Here is a 16,825-nt window from a genome sequence, read left to right as displayed (position 1 = left end):
TTTGGAGTAAGATGGGTGGCAGTGCTGACTGTGGAGGGGACTGGGGACTTTGGGGGAGGAGTAACTGGCTCTGTCTGGGGTGAGCGGAGCTTGGAGAGAGGGGATATGATGACAGGTTGGGGTTTTGTGGTAGGGCTGCGGCGGGGGGGGGGGGTGCAGCACAGAAGGGGCCCGGAGCCTGGGCGGGGCGTGGGTGGAGAGTGGGTGGAGAGACGGAAGTCGGGGCACAGGACCGAATCTCCCTGTGCCCCTCCTTTTTGTCCCTGAGTGCTCTCTCCCCAGGGGCCACAGCAGCAGCAGGCTCAGCGTCCTACAGGCAGATGATAAGTGTCACTGTAGCTTGAGACTCCTCAAGGCCCTCACCCCACCTCCCTTCCCCATGTGTGGACTCGCCCCCTTTCCTCCTCATCCCACGCCTGGGCTGACAGCAGGAAGGGAGAGCCTAGGAGCTGCCCGCGCAGAACACCTCCACCTGCTGGGAGATGGGAGGGCCCAGATGAGTCCCTTCAAGGTGGTCGCATCACAGCATTCAGCTGTACACTTCGCAGGGACCAGACCCCTGTCAACACATGCCATTTCACTGGGTCCTCACAACCTCCAAGAGCAGGGAGCGTTATGAATGCCTTAGAGAGAGGGCAGGGGCGGGGGCCCTCAAAGGGCTGGTTCAGGGGCTCATTCAAGGCCTCCGGCAGGTTATCAGAATTTGTATCCTATCCTTTGTCACCCTCTGCTTGCTCAGTCTACTACCTACCAGCAAAGTGTCCTTGGGCAAGTCCCAGCACCCCCTGGGTTGTCGAGGGCTGCATTCCGATGCCCAGAATAGGGCCTATAGCCCCCTGAACACTTGAGGATGAAATCCTACAAACTGCACACTGGGGACATGTTAGCATTTCAAGAAAAAAGGGTGCAGGTGGGCAGCTGGCCATCAGGTGACACTGACAGGAGCCCTGCTGTGGGCTCCATGTGGCCTCCCCCCTCATCCCTCTGAGCTCGAAACAGCTTCCCCAGGTGGTGGTTTGGGTTTTCACTCCAGCCTCAGACTTCCGTCCCCAGCCCTAGCCAGCCCCGGATGTGGTGACAGAATCAGTACTGCACCTCCCTCAGCTGCCCCCAGCAGCCCTTTACCAAGAAGGGGGGCCCATCTCATGGCCCCCATCCCCAACCAGGCCTGCTGGTCCGGAACCCAGTCAGGCGGAGGGCCCTTTGCATGCCTTAACTCTCCGCATGCCTTTGGAGCTCAAACCAGGACGATTGGGGTAGGGTGGTAGCAACGAGCTTGATGTCGGAGAAGGCATTTTGCCCCTGAGGATTTAGCTTCCTGTATGTAAATTATACAGTAGCCACTCTTTTATTATTATCTGGGGGAAGAAATCAAGTCCAAATTGCTTCTGAAAGGGCTGAAAGAGGTGTTTTATGACAGGCCTGGCACACAGTAGGCTGTCAATTGATGCCCGTTAGATGGCTGAACATGCCTACCTGAGTGCTTGGGGGGACCGCCCCCGGTACCCCTGCAATGACAGTGACAGCCACCATTTACTGAACTGCTGTGTTCCGGGCACCATTACACAATCTCAGTCCCCACAAAGACCCTTTGGGGTCAAATCCTATTAACAGATGAAGAAACAGGCTCGGAGAGGGGAAGTCACCCACCTAAAGTCACAAAGAAAGACAAATGCTTTCCCCAGAACATTTCGTTCTCCCTCTGTGAAACGGTGTGCGTGTGTGGCCCTTCCCTGGTCGTTATGGCCCTTCCAGGCACCCCAAGTCTCAGGTTCTTCACCTTCCAGAGGGCTGGGGTGGAGAGGGGAGCTGAGGGAAGGAAACGACAGCTTCCCCACCCGCCCCCCTCGGCCTGACTCTCCCACACAGGTAGCCCAGGTGTGGTGCACGCCCTGCCCGAGCTTGCTGGAGACAGGCCTGAGGCCACGACCTCTGCCCATCTGGAGGCCTCGGTCTCCCCACCTGTGGGACTAACGGGCTAGGGGGAACTCTGCAACAGCCGTTCACTGGGGCTGAGGGGCGGAAGGGACAGGCGGTCTGGGAAGGGGGAGGCAGGGCCCAGAGAGCCAACCGGACCTGACACCCCATTTCCCACCCTTTCCCCTGCGGTGGGCGCCGGATGCAGACCAGGCGAGACGTCCCCCTTCCTTCCTTAAAGGGGCAGGCGCCTTCTCCGCACCCGCCCCGGCGACCTGTGGTGGCGAAGAGGCTGGCTCGCCCCTCCCTGTCCAGCTCAGGGCAAAGTTAACTTTGTCGATTCGGAAGTGTTGACAGGAGGGATCGGTCCTACCTTCCCACCCAGAATCTCTCGTGCCCCGCTCCCGTGCCCCGCTCCCTTAGCAGGGCAAGAGAGACGCGGCCCCTGACTGTGAGGTGCTGGGCCCGCCCTCCCCTTCCGCCCCCTTGGCACACTCCGCCCCCTCGGTGACGTCATCGAGGCCGGCCTCGATTGGCTGACTGAGCCGTCGCTCCGGACACTTCCTCCTGGGCCGTCGCAGCCGAGTTAAACTTGGCGAAGGAGAAAGAGCCACCGGCGCCGGGCGACCCTCCCTTGCCCCACCTCCACCGCGGCCGGTAACGCCCCCTTCCTCGCGGGGCCCCCGACTGAACTTTTTTCCAACTTCCGAGATCCGTGAGATTCCCTCCTTAGCACCTCGGCCCTCGGGATCCCTCTGCCCATCCCCGGGCCCGTCTGAACTCTGGGATCCACTCGATCCCCGATTCAGACTCTGGCCCTTCATCACCAAGGTCTGGTGAATCTCTCGGCCCCCTTTAATTGGATCCTTTTCTTAGAGCCACTGGATTCTGGGGTCCCCCTCTCCTTTTTCAGACCTTTCTCTTTCCAGGGGCCTTTGGATCCTGGGACTTTGCTGATCTCTGCGACCCCGACTTACAAGTTTTTCTTCTTTGATTTTTTGAAGTCTCTCAATCGCTGGGTCCCCCCCAAACCATTTCTTTTTCTGATCGTCTGTGATCCCTTGATTCCCGGGCGTCTGATCCATTAGATTTCTTTTCTCTTAATTTCCCAGAGTCACGCCATCCTCGAGTCCCCTCAACCTGCCAGATCTCTTCGCGGATCCCCGGGATCCCGCGTTTCCACTACCAGTTTACGAGAACCCTTGGATACAGTGATCCGGATTTCTCCAAGCTCCTCCAGCCGGATCCCGGGTGGGCGCCGGGCGGCCCGTCCCGGGCCTCCCCCATGGCTGCCGCCCCTTCCCATCCTGCTGGCCTCCCGGGCTCCCCCGGGCCGGGGTCTCCTCCGCCCCCAGGCGGCTTGGACCTGCAGTCGCCGCCACCGCTGCTGCCCCAGATTACGGTCCCGGCCCCGGGCCCCGGGGTCTCCTTCCACATCCAGATCGGGCTAACCCGAGAATTCGTGCTGTTGCCCGCCGCCTCGGAGCTGGCCCACGTGAAGCAGCTGGCTTGCTCCATCGTGGACCAGAAGGTAAGGGCGCAGCCTTTCCCCCATCCAGCTTGGGTCTGAAGGAGGGAAGCCTTAACAGAGGCGACCTGGAGGCTGGTGTAGGGGAGCGGGAGGAAGGGAGTCTAAGCTTTGGGAGACTGAGGAATGGAGGTGGGGCTTTGGTCTCCAGTTGCCTCCTTACCCCACTACCCGTTTGAGGGAGACCTGGGCAGGGGTGCGGTGCCCCAGGGGCCTCTCCAGATTGCGAGTCCCTGCATGTTGTTTTCTGCAGCCGGCAGGGAGGAAGGGAGGGGCCCATCAGGTGTAGAAGGAGGGAGGAGGAAGGGGCAGGTGCTGACAGCAGATGGGGTGGGGGAACACCTCCCTGCCCAGGCCCATCCCTGACCTCCCATTTGGTGGAAACAGTAGAAATTGAAGCCGTGGCGATCGGGTGGCAGGCGTAGGTGTGGGTGCTTGTGCTGCTATCAAGGGCAGGCGAGGTCTCAGAGCCCAGTCTCTGCCCTCCCCCAGGCCTGACGCGTGTGTGCAGGGCTGAGATGTGTGTGGATGGGCAGGCACCTTTTCCCAAAGTTCTGAGGCTCTGGGGACTTGGTTCATGCACCCCACCTCCCCACCACCCCTGGGTCTGATGCTGGCCTATTAAAGCCAGCCTCTCTCCGGCCCCATCCCACTTTTAGCTTCAAACACCAGCGTTATCAGGGTGGGGGGCTGGGGGTCAGAAATCCTCTGATGTGACGTGTTCAAACATTAGAATCCTGGGTTGTTGAAATACTAAAATGTTAAAATGTTGGAACATTAGATTCCTGGGTTGCAGGAATCCTTTAATGCTAAGATAGTCAAATACCACATTGGAATCCTAGTTTGTCGGAAGCCTAGAACAGCAGACTCCTAAGAACATTAAAACACTAGACTACCGCTAATCTAGGTTATTGAAAATCCTAAAACATATGAGACTATCTTGAACTCTAGAATGTCTGATTCTATAACGTATGCAAGTTGGAATCCTCAAGTCTCCAAATTTCAGAATCTTCTCAGACTCCTGGAAGTGAATTTTTTAGGCTTCTGAGAAACATCGGGAACTGGGCCAGCTGCCCCATTTTACAGACAAGAGCTTAGAGAAAGACCTCCCAGGCGGTGAGGGCCCAGGTGGTCCTGGCCACCCGTGGACCCTCTCCCCATGGGCAAGAACACATAGGGCTTCCTTTGCCTCTCCCACCCCGCCCCCCATCCCGAAACTAGCAGGCCCAGCTCACACGCCCAACTGAACCTGCTCCTTGGGAAAACAGGCTGGGGGGAGGGCAGATGGTCCCCTGGGTGAAATTCTTTGCTCAATGCTCAAGTCTTCAGCCCACCTCCTCAGGCCTCACCCCAGTTTTACTTTCTGCCTTCTCCATCCAGGTGTGGTAGGGCCCCTTTCTTTCCTTCCAGCAGCCCCACCTGGGCTGTTTCACTTTCTGTTCTACCAGGTTTCGTTTCCTGCCCCCACCCTGATCGAACACTGGGGATCCGAACACCTGGGTCCTTTGGGTCTTGGGTGCAGGGCACCTTCCACCTTCAGCTCCCTTAAACTCCAGCCTTCCCATAGCCCTCACCGCCCCCGCCCCGCCCGCCCCGCTCCAAGAGTCTTAAAGCCCCTCCTTTCTGCTCGCCCTGCCCCAGTGCTGGGCCTGGAGCCAGGTAACAGGGACAATAGCTCCAGGAAGGAAGATGGGGGGGGGGGGCATAAGCAAAGGGGTGCTCGCTCAGACCCCTCCCCCCCATCTCCGGGAAATTCTAGGTGCCCAGGCTCCTAGAGCCATTCTCCCCCCTGCCCCAGTGTGCCAATCCAGCCACCGAACTCTGGCCGGCGCTCTCTCCCAGCACACCTGGGGCCCTGGCATCTTGCCCAGCTCAAGCTGGGCCTGACAGGGAGGCGGCAGGAAGCGAGGGGCTGTGGGGTCTCTGAGTTTCCGGGGGAAACAGGCGGCCCTGCCCTGGGAGGGTTCCAGACCGCTGCTCTTCCGTCACCACCTCCTTCTCCCTCCCCTCAGTTCCCCGAGTGTGGCTTCTATGGCCTTTACGACAAGATCCTGCTCTTCAAACATGACCCCACGTCTGCTAACCTCCTGCAGCTGGTGCGCTCAGCCGGAGACATCCAGGAAGGCGACCTGGTGGAGGTGGTGCTGTCCGGTGAGCCGCCAGGCCCACCTAGGGGCGGAGCCGCGCGCGCGCGGGCGGGGCATCTGAAGGAGTGGAAGGGGAGGTGGGCCCAGAAACTTGCTTCTTCAAGTTAGGAGCCAGTGGTTCTTAGATCTGGCTGCGAATTAGAATCACCTGGGGCGCTTTTACAAACGACTGCTCCCCTTTTCTGGAATGGGTACATTCATTGTTGTGCAAGCACGCTGGAACTGGCACAGCGCTGAACGTAACCCGTCCACAGCAACAGGAATTTCCCAAACCTAATGCTGAGAGACAGAAGCCAGACATCAGGCTACATTCTGTACGATTCCATTTATGAAGCACAAAGATGGATACAATTACTCTACAGTGTTAGAAGCCAGGAGAGTGGGTGCCTTTGGGGAAGATAGAGTGGGGTGGGGGACACAAGGGAGCGTTCCGGGGACTGCCTTAAAACTTCCATTGGTCCAGCAGGTTGCTGGTGACATGGTGTGTGCAGTTGGGCACTGCTGTGTCCTTTTCTAGATGTACGTTAGAGTTTGATATGAAGTTTAAAGTGTTCTCATGCCCATGCCTCCGTCCCTCTGAAATGCCAAATGAAATCTGACTCTGCAAGATGAGATGACGCCTGGCCCCTGTATTTTCAGCCAGAATCTAGCCCGCCCACTGGCCAGTCCCACGTTATAGATGGGCAAGCGCTCAGTACCCTACACTGCCTTGGTCCCTTCAGGAGGGAGGGGGTGGGGGTTATCTGCCTTATTCACGGCCGTATTTCCTGCCCCCTGCCCCCAAGCAACCCTCACCGACTACAGTCCTCAGTTAAATTTGTTGAGTGGATGGATGACAGAAGTTTTGATTCAATTCCCTTGTGACCTTATTCAGGTTTTCAATACCCTCAAACGGTCTGGCGACTCTTAGACTTTTCTCTTCACCCTGGTCTCTCCCCTACAACCCGGTCTTTTGGTCCACGTAGCTGTCCCCCTGATGCTTTTTTTAAAATCCTCACCGAAGGACATTTTGTCATTGCTTTTACAGAGAGAGGAAGGGAGAGAAAGAAACACCGATGTTAAAAGAGAAACATCAATTGGTTGCCTCCTGTACACGCCCGGACTGGGGATTGAACCCTCAGCCGAGGCCTGTGTCCTGATGGGGAATCCAACCTGCAATCTTTTGGTTATGGGATGACGCTCCGACCAGCTGAGCCACCCAGCCAGGGCTCCCTGACATGTTTGCTTGGCATCTCTAGGCATCTCAGATTTGGGCTGTCCAAGACAGAAATTTTAGTTTTCTCTTCTAAACCTGCTCTTGAACATCTTGGGGAAAGGTAGTAGTACCACCACTCACTCAGGAGCTCATGCCCCAAACCCGGGGGCATCATTGACCCCTTTTTCCCTCCCACCCCTTCGCTTCACCCATCGTCAAACCTACTGGTCCTGCCTTTAAACATACATTCCGGACTGCCTCCTCTGGTCCAAGCTGCCGTCACTTCCTGCCTAGACTGTTTCAGTGGCACCTAAGTCAGATCATGACACTCCACTGCTCAGAATCCTCCCATAGCTCCGCATGACCCACGGAATAAAATTCAAGCTCTTCAACATGGCCTCAAGACTGCCCATGATCTGGCCCCTGCCAGTTCCCTGAATTCATCTCTTAACACTGTTCTTCTTACTTTGTTCCAGCCATGCTCGCCTGCCCTCTGTCCCTTGAACAAACCGAGCTCGCTCCTCCCTCAGGGCCTTTGCACTTGCGGTTCTCGGTGTCTGGAATGCTGCCTGCATCCAGTCGTCTCATAGCTAGGCCCTTCTTGTTATTTGGCACCCAGCTTAAATGCCATTTCCTGCGTTGTCTGAAATTTCTTGGTTTATTTATGTGTTTTTGTTTTGTGTCTGTCTCCCCAAAAGAGCGTCGGTTCCCTGAGAATGGGGTGTAAGCTGTCTTATTAACAGCTTTATCTTGAGTGTGTAAACAGTGCTTGGTTCACAGAAGAGAGTCGCCTTTTTGTTGTATAATACAAAGAAATTAGCTTAATATCAGACTGAAACGTGGGGGAGGGGGACGAGGAATGAGGCAGTCCAAACATAAAAATTCTAAAATAATAGCTCACATTTATTGAGTACTTTCTACATGCCAGGCACTGTTTTAAGAGCTTTCCATTTATTCCTTTAAACCTTAAAGAACCTATAAAGAGCTACTATTATGATTCCAGCATGTTCTTTTCTAGACACCTGCATGGCTCATATCCTGCCTCCTTCAGGCCTTGCCTTACTGTCACCTCGTGGAGGCCTTCCCTGGCCACCTGTCTCAAATTGGACCTCTTGAATCTTCCCAGTCTCATTCCTTGTTTAATATTTTCCCCTAAGCACTTATTGACTTCAAACTGACTGTAAATTCCATTACTTAAAAATTTCAGAGAGGCAGGAAGTATGGTGCCGAAAGCATGAATTCTAGAGCCACACACACTAGCAGGGGTTTGGACATAAGTTCTGCGACTTGCTAGCTATGTGAGTTTGGGCAAGTTGCCTAACATATCTGTGCTCCAGCCTCCTCCTACAGAAAATGGGGACTGTAACAAGATGTGCCTGACACAGCTCTTGAGAGGACTAAATTCATTAGTTTTTTTAAAATGTATTTTATTGATTATACCATTATGGTTGTCCCAATTTTTACCCATTTGCCCCCCTCCACCCAGTACCTGCCTTCCCTTCGGCAATTCCACCAACCGCCGCCCCCCCATCCCCCGCCGCCTTAGTTCAGGGCCGCTGGTCGTGCACATAAGTTCTTTGGCTTCTCCATTTCCTATACTATTCTTAACCTCCCCCAGTCTATTTTATACCTACCAATCATGCCTCTTAATCCCTGCACCCTTTCCTCCATTCTCCCTCTTCCCCCTCCCAGCTGGTGAGCCTCCAAATGATCTTCATATCTGTGATTCTGTTCCTGTCCTGTGGTTGTCTGCTTAGTTTTATCTTTTTTTAAAGATTTTATTTATTTATTTTTAGACAGAGGGGAAGGAAAGGAGAAAGAGAAGAAGAGAAACATCAGTGTGTGGTTGCCTCTCACACACCCTCTACTGGGGATCTGGACCACAACCCAGGCATGTGCCCTACACTGGGAATTGAACCGGCGACCCTTTGGTTCGCAGGCTGGCAATCAATCCACGGAGCCACACCAGCTAGGGCTCTCTTTTATCTTTAATGTTTGGCATTTTACTTATGATGTGTCTTGGTGTGGTCCTCTTTCAGCCCAACCTGTTTGGGACTCTCTGTGCTTCCTGGACTTCTTTGTCTATTTCCTTTGCCAAATTAGGGAAGTTTCTTTCATTATTTTTTCAAATAAGTTTCAATGTCTTGCTCTTCCTCTTCTCCTTCTGGCATCCCTATGATTCAGTTGTTGGTACGTTTAAAGTTGTCCCAGAAGTTCCGAAGCCTGTCCTCATTTATTGGAATTGTTTTTCCTTCCTGCTGTCCTGATTGAATGCTTTTTCCTCCCTTGTGTTCCAAATCATTGATTTGATTCTTGGCTTCATCCTCTCCACTGTTGGTTCCCTGTAGATTTTTCTTTATTTCACTTAGTGTAACCTTCACTTCTTCTCTTATGTTCTTGCCATACTCAGTGAGTTCTTTGAGCATCCTGATCACCAGTGTTTTGAACTCTGCCTCTGATAGGTTGGTTATCTCCGTTTTGTTTAGTTCTTTTTCTGGAGTTTTGTTCTTTTCTTTCATTTGGGCCATATTTGTCTCAATTGGGCAGCCTCCCTGTATTTGTTTCTGTGTATTAGGTAGAGCTGCTTTGACTCCCTGTCTTAGAAAAGGCACCCGAAAATTGTGTGGGACAGAGCCTTTGGTAATCGCCAGGGCGGGCGACCCACTTGGCGGCTTCGTGGCTCTGTGTGGGGGAAGGACTGGAGGTGAGACCTTACCACTGCCTGGCTTCTGGAGGTTTGCCTGGCACTTGCCCAGTTTCCAGTCTCTTCACCCATTTCCTATATGCAACTGGTGCCCTTGCAGCTGTTGCCCAGGAGTGGATGGGTTTGCATAACTTCTAAGTCCTTGCGAGCCCTTTAAATAGACTCTTCTGAAAGTCCAGGCATTTCTTCTGCCGCCCCAGCCCTCACTGGTTTTTACACCCAGAAGTTAGGGGGATTTACCTTCTTGGCGCTGTGCAGTCTAGCTTTCCCAGGGGCTGGGATTGTTGCTTTCCAAGGCATCCCTGCTGATTTTAATCCACCACATGTGAGTGGGACCACCCCTTCCTCCGCCTCTCAAGCCGCTCCGCCCCTCCTACCCATCTGGACGAATGTGGCTTCTTTAAATCTTTGGTTGCCGCACTTCCGTTCAGCTCGATTTTCTGACAGTTGTGGTTGTTATTTGTTTTGAGATGTGGTTGTAATTCTCTCTGTGGTTGCCAAGGAGCGAAGAAGCGTGTCTAGCTACGCCTCCATCTTGACCGGAAGTCTAAATTTGTTAGTTTTTAAAAGTACTTAGAGCAGTGCCTGGCACAGATAACTGCCAGACTGGGTGATTGTTAAATGAGAATATTTATCTTATTTACTTTATCTGTCTCCCTCACTAGAGGCGAGGCAGGGATTTTCTTTGTTTTATTCTACGTGCTATTCCTCCCTCTTAGAGCTATGCTCAATAAGTCTTTGTTGGATTTCCAATTTAAAGATGAAAAAACTGAGGTACACAGGTGTTTGGTTTTTTCCTTTTGATGCTCAGGCTCTACCCCAGACCAAGCAGATCCAAAATTCTGCTTGGTGAGGGTGGGGCCCAGGCATCTGCATTTTTTTCATTAAAAATTTTTTAATTGTGTCCTGGCTGGTGTGGCTCAGTGGATTGAACACCGACCTGTGAACTGGAAGGTTGCAGATTCAATTCCCTGCCAGGGCACAGGCCTGGGTTGCAGGCCAGGTTCCCAGTTGAGGGTGTGTGAGAGGCAACCGATCGATGTTGCTCTCGCACATGTTTCTCTCACTCTCTTTCTCCCTTCCCCTCTCTCTAAAAATAAATAAATAAAATCTTGAAAAACTTTCAATTGTGGTGAACTATACATAAAGGAAAATGTACCATTTTAAGTCTACTGTTCGGCCGTGTTAATTACACTCACATTGTTGTGCAACCAGTCCCCAGAAATGTCTTCATCTTGCAGAGCCCATTCAACTGCTCCCCCTCCTACCAGCCCCTGGCGTAAGCACGTAGGTGTTTTGCCCAGTGCTGGAGCTGGGATTTGAATCCAGGTAGAAAGTGGTATGTGAGTAAATGAATGAAGGAAGGAACAGTGAAACCTTGCAGCTGGAAGGATAGTAAGAAACCCCGGGAATGAGGAGGCTGGAAGAGCCTCTGCTGGCCCCAGCTCAATCACCCGCCTCTCCCTGCTGCCTGCAGCTTCGGCCACCTTCGAGGACTTCCAGATCCGCCCGCATGCACTCACGGTGCACTCCTACCGAGCTCCTGCCTTCTGCGACCACTGCGGGGAGATGCTCTTCGGTCTTGTGCGACAGGGCCTCAAGTGTGATGGTGAGAGGAGACGGGCTGGAGGCGGGGCCTTGGGTAGAGCTCAGGGCCAGGAGGCGGAGTCTAGGAGGCAGGGCTGGGAGGGAGGGGTGAGTGCCCAGAGACAGAGCTTCGGGGAGGAGCTGGAGGTGGAGCCAAGAGGCGGGGTCGAGGGTGGGACTCAGGTCTGGGGGTGGAGCCTGGGAGGTGGAGCTCTGAGGAAGAGGTAAAGGGCAGAGCTTGGGGAGAAGGCGGGTTGTTCACTGGGAAGAGGGATCAACCAGAAAACAGCCAGTAGGAGGTATATGTTAAGAGATTTTTGGAAAGAAATGGTTAACAGGATTGTGGGGCTGGCTAGCCAGCTCTTAATCCATAAGGCAGCCGATCAGCAAGGGCAGGAGCTGCTGTCCACAGATAGAATTTCTTTATCTGGGAAGTCTCAGCTCTGCTTTTTAAACCTTTCAACAGATGGAAACGGGCCCATTCAGATTAACTAGGATAATCTATCTCATTTAAAGCCAGCTGACTGTGGACTTGAATCCCATCTACAAAATCCCTATATAGCAAGATTAGTGTTTGAATACTGGGGATGCCACCCTAGCCAAGTTGACACATAAAGCTGTCATTGTCCACCCCTTGTCAGCTTGGCACCTTGGTCTGCTAGGGTGGCCATAACAAAATACCTCAGGCTGGGCGGCTTAAACAACAGACATTTATTTTTCACAATTCCAGAGGCTGGAAAGTTTAAGATCAAGGTTCCGACAGGGTTTGGTTCCTGGTGAGGACCCTCTTCCTATCCTGCAAATGATGTGCTCACAGAGCATGTGAAGAGGGCAATTCCTGAAGAGTCTTTCTCTTTAAGGACCCCAGGCTCCTTGGATGGGGCCCCACCCTTATGACCTCATTTAACCCTATTTACCTCCTTAAAGGCCCCATCCTGAATGCATTGCAGGTCAGAGTTTCAATGTATAAATTTGAGGGGAGGAACACAAATTTTCAGCTTACAACAAGTACCCGTACATATCTCCTTAAACCATACTTGGAAAAAATTAAAGGCACACATTGCGTTCCTTAGCCAAGGTGCCTCAAAGTTAAGCCCAAGTGTCAGGATCAGCAGGTCCCTTCCATCTTTGATGCCTCTGAATGTTGAGAATGTTGAGATCTCGCCTGCTTGCAGCTGAAGCCCACAACACCCGCCTTGGCTCTGCTTTACACACAGAAGACGGGGCCCGTCCCTTCTGCGATGACAATCTGCACCCCCATTGTTCAGTGTGCCAGCTTCGTGGTGGCCACCTCATATGGAAATCCAGAGTCTTTGATAACCTGTGTTCCAGATGACCTACCTCATCTGTTACCATTGTCATCATGCAGCCCTAAATATTTTGCAGCATTAAATAAGGACCCGGGATAAGAGCCTTATCAGGCCTGCAGAAAACTGACTCGGTGCATTCAAAGCTGCTGTCAATATTGCTGTCATCCACACATCACATCCGGCTCTTTTTTTTTTTTTTTTTTAATCCTCACCCAAGGATATTTTATTGATCTCAGAGAGAGAGGTAGGGAGAGAAAGAGAAATACTGATCAATTGCCTCCCATACACGCCCCAGCTGGGGATCAAACCCGCAACCTATGTATGTGCCCTGACCGGGACTCGAACCCGCAGCCTTTTGGTGCACGGGATGATGTTCCAACCAACTGAGCCACCTGGCCAGGGCCATATCCAACTCTTAATGTCTCGGCATATGTAACCTTTGTCATGGCACAGCCCTGGTGTCATCAGATCCTCATGGGCAGTCTTAGCATGGACTTCCTTGGCCCCGCTTCACAGACGGTGGTCCAAGTTAATATGTTCCAAAAGAGGCCCAAATGACCATACTTAATGCCATGGACACCTTCCCATAGGAGTTTGACTCTACCTTGGTACTCATACTAAGGATCATGGGTGAGATTCTGAAATCCCGTGAAGCACACGAAAGACCAACCCTAGGAAGCGGTTCCCATAGGCCAAGGCCATTTGCCGTCCTGAAGTTCTCGTGATTCTAGCAGCATCCCTCAAGTGTGCTTCTGCAGTGTGACATCGCACACCCAAGACAGTGGCTGTGACGGAGAATTACTGAGCTGGAAAGTCTATAACAGGCAGCCTTCCAGAAGACGGGCTTCACAAAGCATTCTGAAAGAAAATTCCAGTGGCTGGAGAAACATTCTTCAGAATGGACAGTGATCCTGGGATCACATTGGAAGCATCAGAGATGAATTGGAGCGAGGGCTCGGAAAGCCCAGTGGGACCTGCGAGCTGAGTCTGATTCTTTCACGGGCGAGGATTTTTAAAGAAAAGAAAAAACAATAACTACATGATGCTTCCACCTGATATGATACAACCATCTTGAGTACAACCAGAAGCATGCTATCCCTTTCTTCCCCCAGAAGATGATGATATGTCCTTGCATGGTGTTCATTCTTCTCCTTTGATATCCTGCAATTTAAATAACCATGATATGAAATTAATTATTATCAATATCTTATGTTAGATGAGGGAAGGGAAAAAAAGTATTTGGTATACACATGCATACTCATAAAATAAGGAAGAACCACTCCTAGCGATTATAGTCCTCACTTACGCAGCTTGTCACATGGTGGTGGCTTCCCTCTTCCACTCCCCAGCCCTTTTTCCCTTTGTCCTCAGCAAGCACCTCACCTGCTCATGATGCTTTGCCTTGTGGGGTGGCCCCAACCTTCATTTCTGGGCCAGAAGCAGTACTGTCTGAATTGAGTTTTAGTAGATTTCCATTGACTTTAATTACACACTAAGATGTCCTCAGGGATCTACAGTACTCCAGATCTGCAGGGAAAAAGAAGGGGGTGGAACCCAGGGCAGTGGAGGCTGTTTCTTTGACCGTCTGGCGCCCTCTGCAGGCTGCGGGCTGAACTACCACAAGCGCTGCGCCTTCAGCATCCCTAACAACTGCAGCGGGGCCCGCAAGCGGCGCCTGTCGTCCACGTCTCTGGCCAGTGGCCATTCGGTGCGCCTCAGTACCTCGGACTCCTTGCCCTGCACGGCCGATGAGCTGGTGAGGGGTTTGGGAGCGGGCAGGTTGTCGGGTGGAGGGTGACGACACCCACACGTGGGGCAATGCACTAATGTGCCCTCCCCACTCTCACTGACTGACAGAGCCGCAGCACCACCGAGCTCCTGCCTCGCCGCCCCCCCTCGTCCTCCTCCTCCTCGTCGGCCTCATCCTACACGGGCCGCCCCATTGAGCTGGACAAGATGCTGCTCTCCAAGGTCAAGGTGCCACATACCTTCCTCATCCATAGCTACACGCGGCCCACCGTCTGCCAGGCTTGCAAGAAACTTCTGAAGGGCCTCTTCCGCCAGGGCCTGCAGTGCAAAGGTCAGCGGGTTGGGAAGTGGGGGGAAACGGGGTCGGGCGCCCCATCCCCCACATATACACACAGTCAGAGGCTTAGGACCTCAGCTGGGCTTGTGGCAGAACACACGAATCGCAGCATTCAACCCTTAAGGCACAGAGCTTTACCGGGGGTGTGCCCTGATTCCGGGTCTTCTAGAACTTTGGGAATTCTGGAACCCTAGAACCTTAGAAATCTAGATCCATAAGACAGCATGGAATTCTAAAACTGTAGAACTTGAGAATTCTAGAACCAGAGATGCTTGGAAACACAGGATTCAAGAATTCTGGATCATAGGATTCAACTAAAAGAACCACAGAACTTTAGACTCATAAATCTTAGAATGACCAAATTATAGATTCTCAGGATGTTAGAACTTTAGAGACACAGGATTGAGAATAATAGAAGCCTAGAAGCATCAAATTTGAGTCTTAGAAGCGTGGAATCATGGAACCGTGAAAGCTTAGAGTTCTAGAAATCTAGAAGTGTAGAATGTTGAATGACAAAATTTTAGAATTCCAGAAGTCTAGATCAATAAAAACTTAGAGCCATCCAATCCTAAAATTTATTGGAGTAATCATTCTAGAGTTTCAGATGTCTAGAGCTAAAGAACAATGGTAACATTAAGCTCTAGAATTTTGGATGTACCAGACCCTAGAACCGGGGAATCGTCAGCTTCTGGGGACTTAGATATCCAGGATTGTAGAACTCAAGGCACCAAATTCTGGGGTTTAGATATATAAAATCATAAAACTTTGGACTCAAGGAATCTTAACAGGCTAGAATCATAGAACCGTAGAATCAGAGATGTGTGTAGAATTTTAGAAACTTGGACATTGAATTCTGGAGTCTTAGAAATCTAGACTCATAGAACCTTAGGAAAAAACAGGTTTACATCCAATTCTAGAATCTTATGATAATCCTAGAACCTTATAATAATCACACTCTAGAGCCATGGTTCTCAACCAGGGCCGATTTGGCCCCCCAGAGGATGCTGGGAGACATTTTGTTGTTCATATGAGGTTGGTGCAACTGTCTACCTAGCGGGTAGAGGTCAGGGACGCTGCTAAACATCCTATGATACACAGAACAGCCCTCACAACAAGGAATTAGCCAGCCCCAAATGTTCAAGTGCCAAAGGCTGAGAAACCCTGCCCTTGAGCATTCAAAGTCTAGAATCGTAGACTGTTAGACCTTTTCACATTCTAGAAGTTTAGAAGTCTAGGGTAATAGATATTTACACTGAACTTCAGACACTTAGAGCCATAGCGCTTTAGAGCCATAGACAGGTAACCTGGCCCTCCTCTTTAATGATGTCGCCCCCTACCTGGGAGGGAAGCGGGCTCCAAAGGGGACAGCCATGGAAGAGTCAGCCTGGCTTCCCGCCCCAAACAGCAAGAGCAGACTCTTCTGAACCTGGTGGTTGGGGCTCAAGGTTCAACCCTTACAGGTGACCGCTCTTTCCCTTGCCTCCTGTCTCCTTGTTCCCTGTCCTCATCCCCCCAGACTGCAAGTTTAACTGCCACAAACGCTGCGCCACTCGTGTCCCTAACGACTGTTTGGGAGAGGTGCTTATCAATGGAGGTAAGAGGCCGTGGGCTGGGTCAAAGGAGCGGGGGGCAGGGGACGGAGGGGCAGACTGGGTGGGGCCACTCTGATGCCCTGTCCCCCTCAGATGTGCCGATGGAGGAGGCCGCCGATTTCAGCGAGGCTGACAAGAGCACCCTCATGGATGAATCGGACGACTCCGGTATCATCCCAGGCTCCCACTCGGAAAACGCCCTCCACGCCAGTGAGGAGGAAGAAGTGGAGGGAGACAAGGCTCAGAGGTACCCCTCTGGGGATGCCCTTGCCCCTCTTTACAATGGTTGGCGTCACCCTCTACTTGAAAATTCCCCAGGTTCCTGAGACAAATCTTAAGCGCCCACACTTTATTTTTTAACTGCAGCTTTTTCCCCTGGTGTACATTTTAAAACATTTTCAGAGAAGCATATTTTAATTTACATTGCATTTTTTGCGGGGGAGGGAGGGACTGATAATACAGCCATTCAGATCCTCCTGCTTGCCGCCTCCCAGTTCCCCTCCCTGGAGGATGCCGGCGGGAGCCATTTCTCGTGGGTCCTTCCAGAAACAATCTGTATTGCAGCCTGACAGGACAGTGTGGGTAAGAACATGGGCTCTGGAGCCAGACTGCTGTGTGGCCTTGGGCAAGAGATTAACCTCTCTGAGCCTCAGTTTCCTCATCAGAGAGGCTGAGTCATTTGCCCAGTGTCGCACACCTGGCTGTACAATCACTGGGCTCAATAGTCATTAGAACTTATTAGAGGCCCGCTGTGTGCCA

The 16,825-nt window shown here is 52.2% G+C and overlaps 1 protein-coding gene across 1 annotated transcript in view; it reads left to right on the top strand.

Annotated features, from left to right (window-relative positions):
• The first annotated feature begins 2,496 nt into the window (after positions 1-2,496).
• The window catches only part of PRKD2 (protein kinase D2), a 31,340-nt gene continuing 17,011 nt past the window's right edge, over positions 2,497-16,825 (top strand). Inside the window, exons 1-8 of the mRNA XM_054588638.1 lie at positions 2,497-2,574; positions 3,030-3,448; positions 5,458-5,596; positions 10,969-11,100; positions 13,990-14,144; positions 14,246-14,468; positions 15,991-16,068; positions 16,160-16,313. Coding sequence (XP_054444613.1) covers positions 3,203-3,448; positions 5,458-5,596; positions 10,969-11,100; positions 13,990-14,144; positions 14,246-14,468; positions 15,991-16,068; positions 16,160-16,313 — 1,127 coding nt within the window. The 5' untranslated portion in view covers positions 2,497-2,574; positions 3,030-3,202. The remainder of the gene's footprint in view (positions 2,575-3,029; positions 3,449-5,457; positions 5,597-10,968; positions 11,101-13,989; positions 14,145-14,245; positions 14,469-15,990; positions 16,069-16,159; positions 16,314-16,825) is intronic.

The sequence above is a fragment of the Pteronotus mesoamericanus genome, unplaced genomic scaffold, assembly GCF_021234165.1.
Source record: "Pteronotus mesoamericanus isolate MK-2021 breed Mesoamerican mustached bat unplaced genomic scaffold, CSHL_Meso_final scaffold_137, whole genome shotgun sequence".
In the NCBI taxonomy this organism is placed as follows: Eukaryota; Metazoa; Chordata; class Mammalia; order Chiroptera; family Mormoopidae; genus Pteronotus; species Pteronotus mesoamericanus.
Note: the sequence above shows the minus strand (reverse complement) of the source record. Positions and strands in the feature narration are given on the sequence as shown.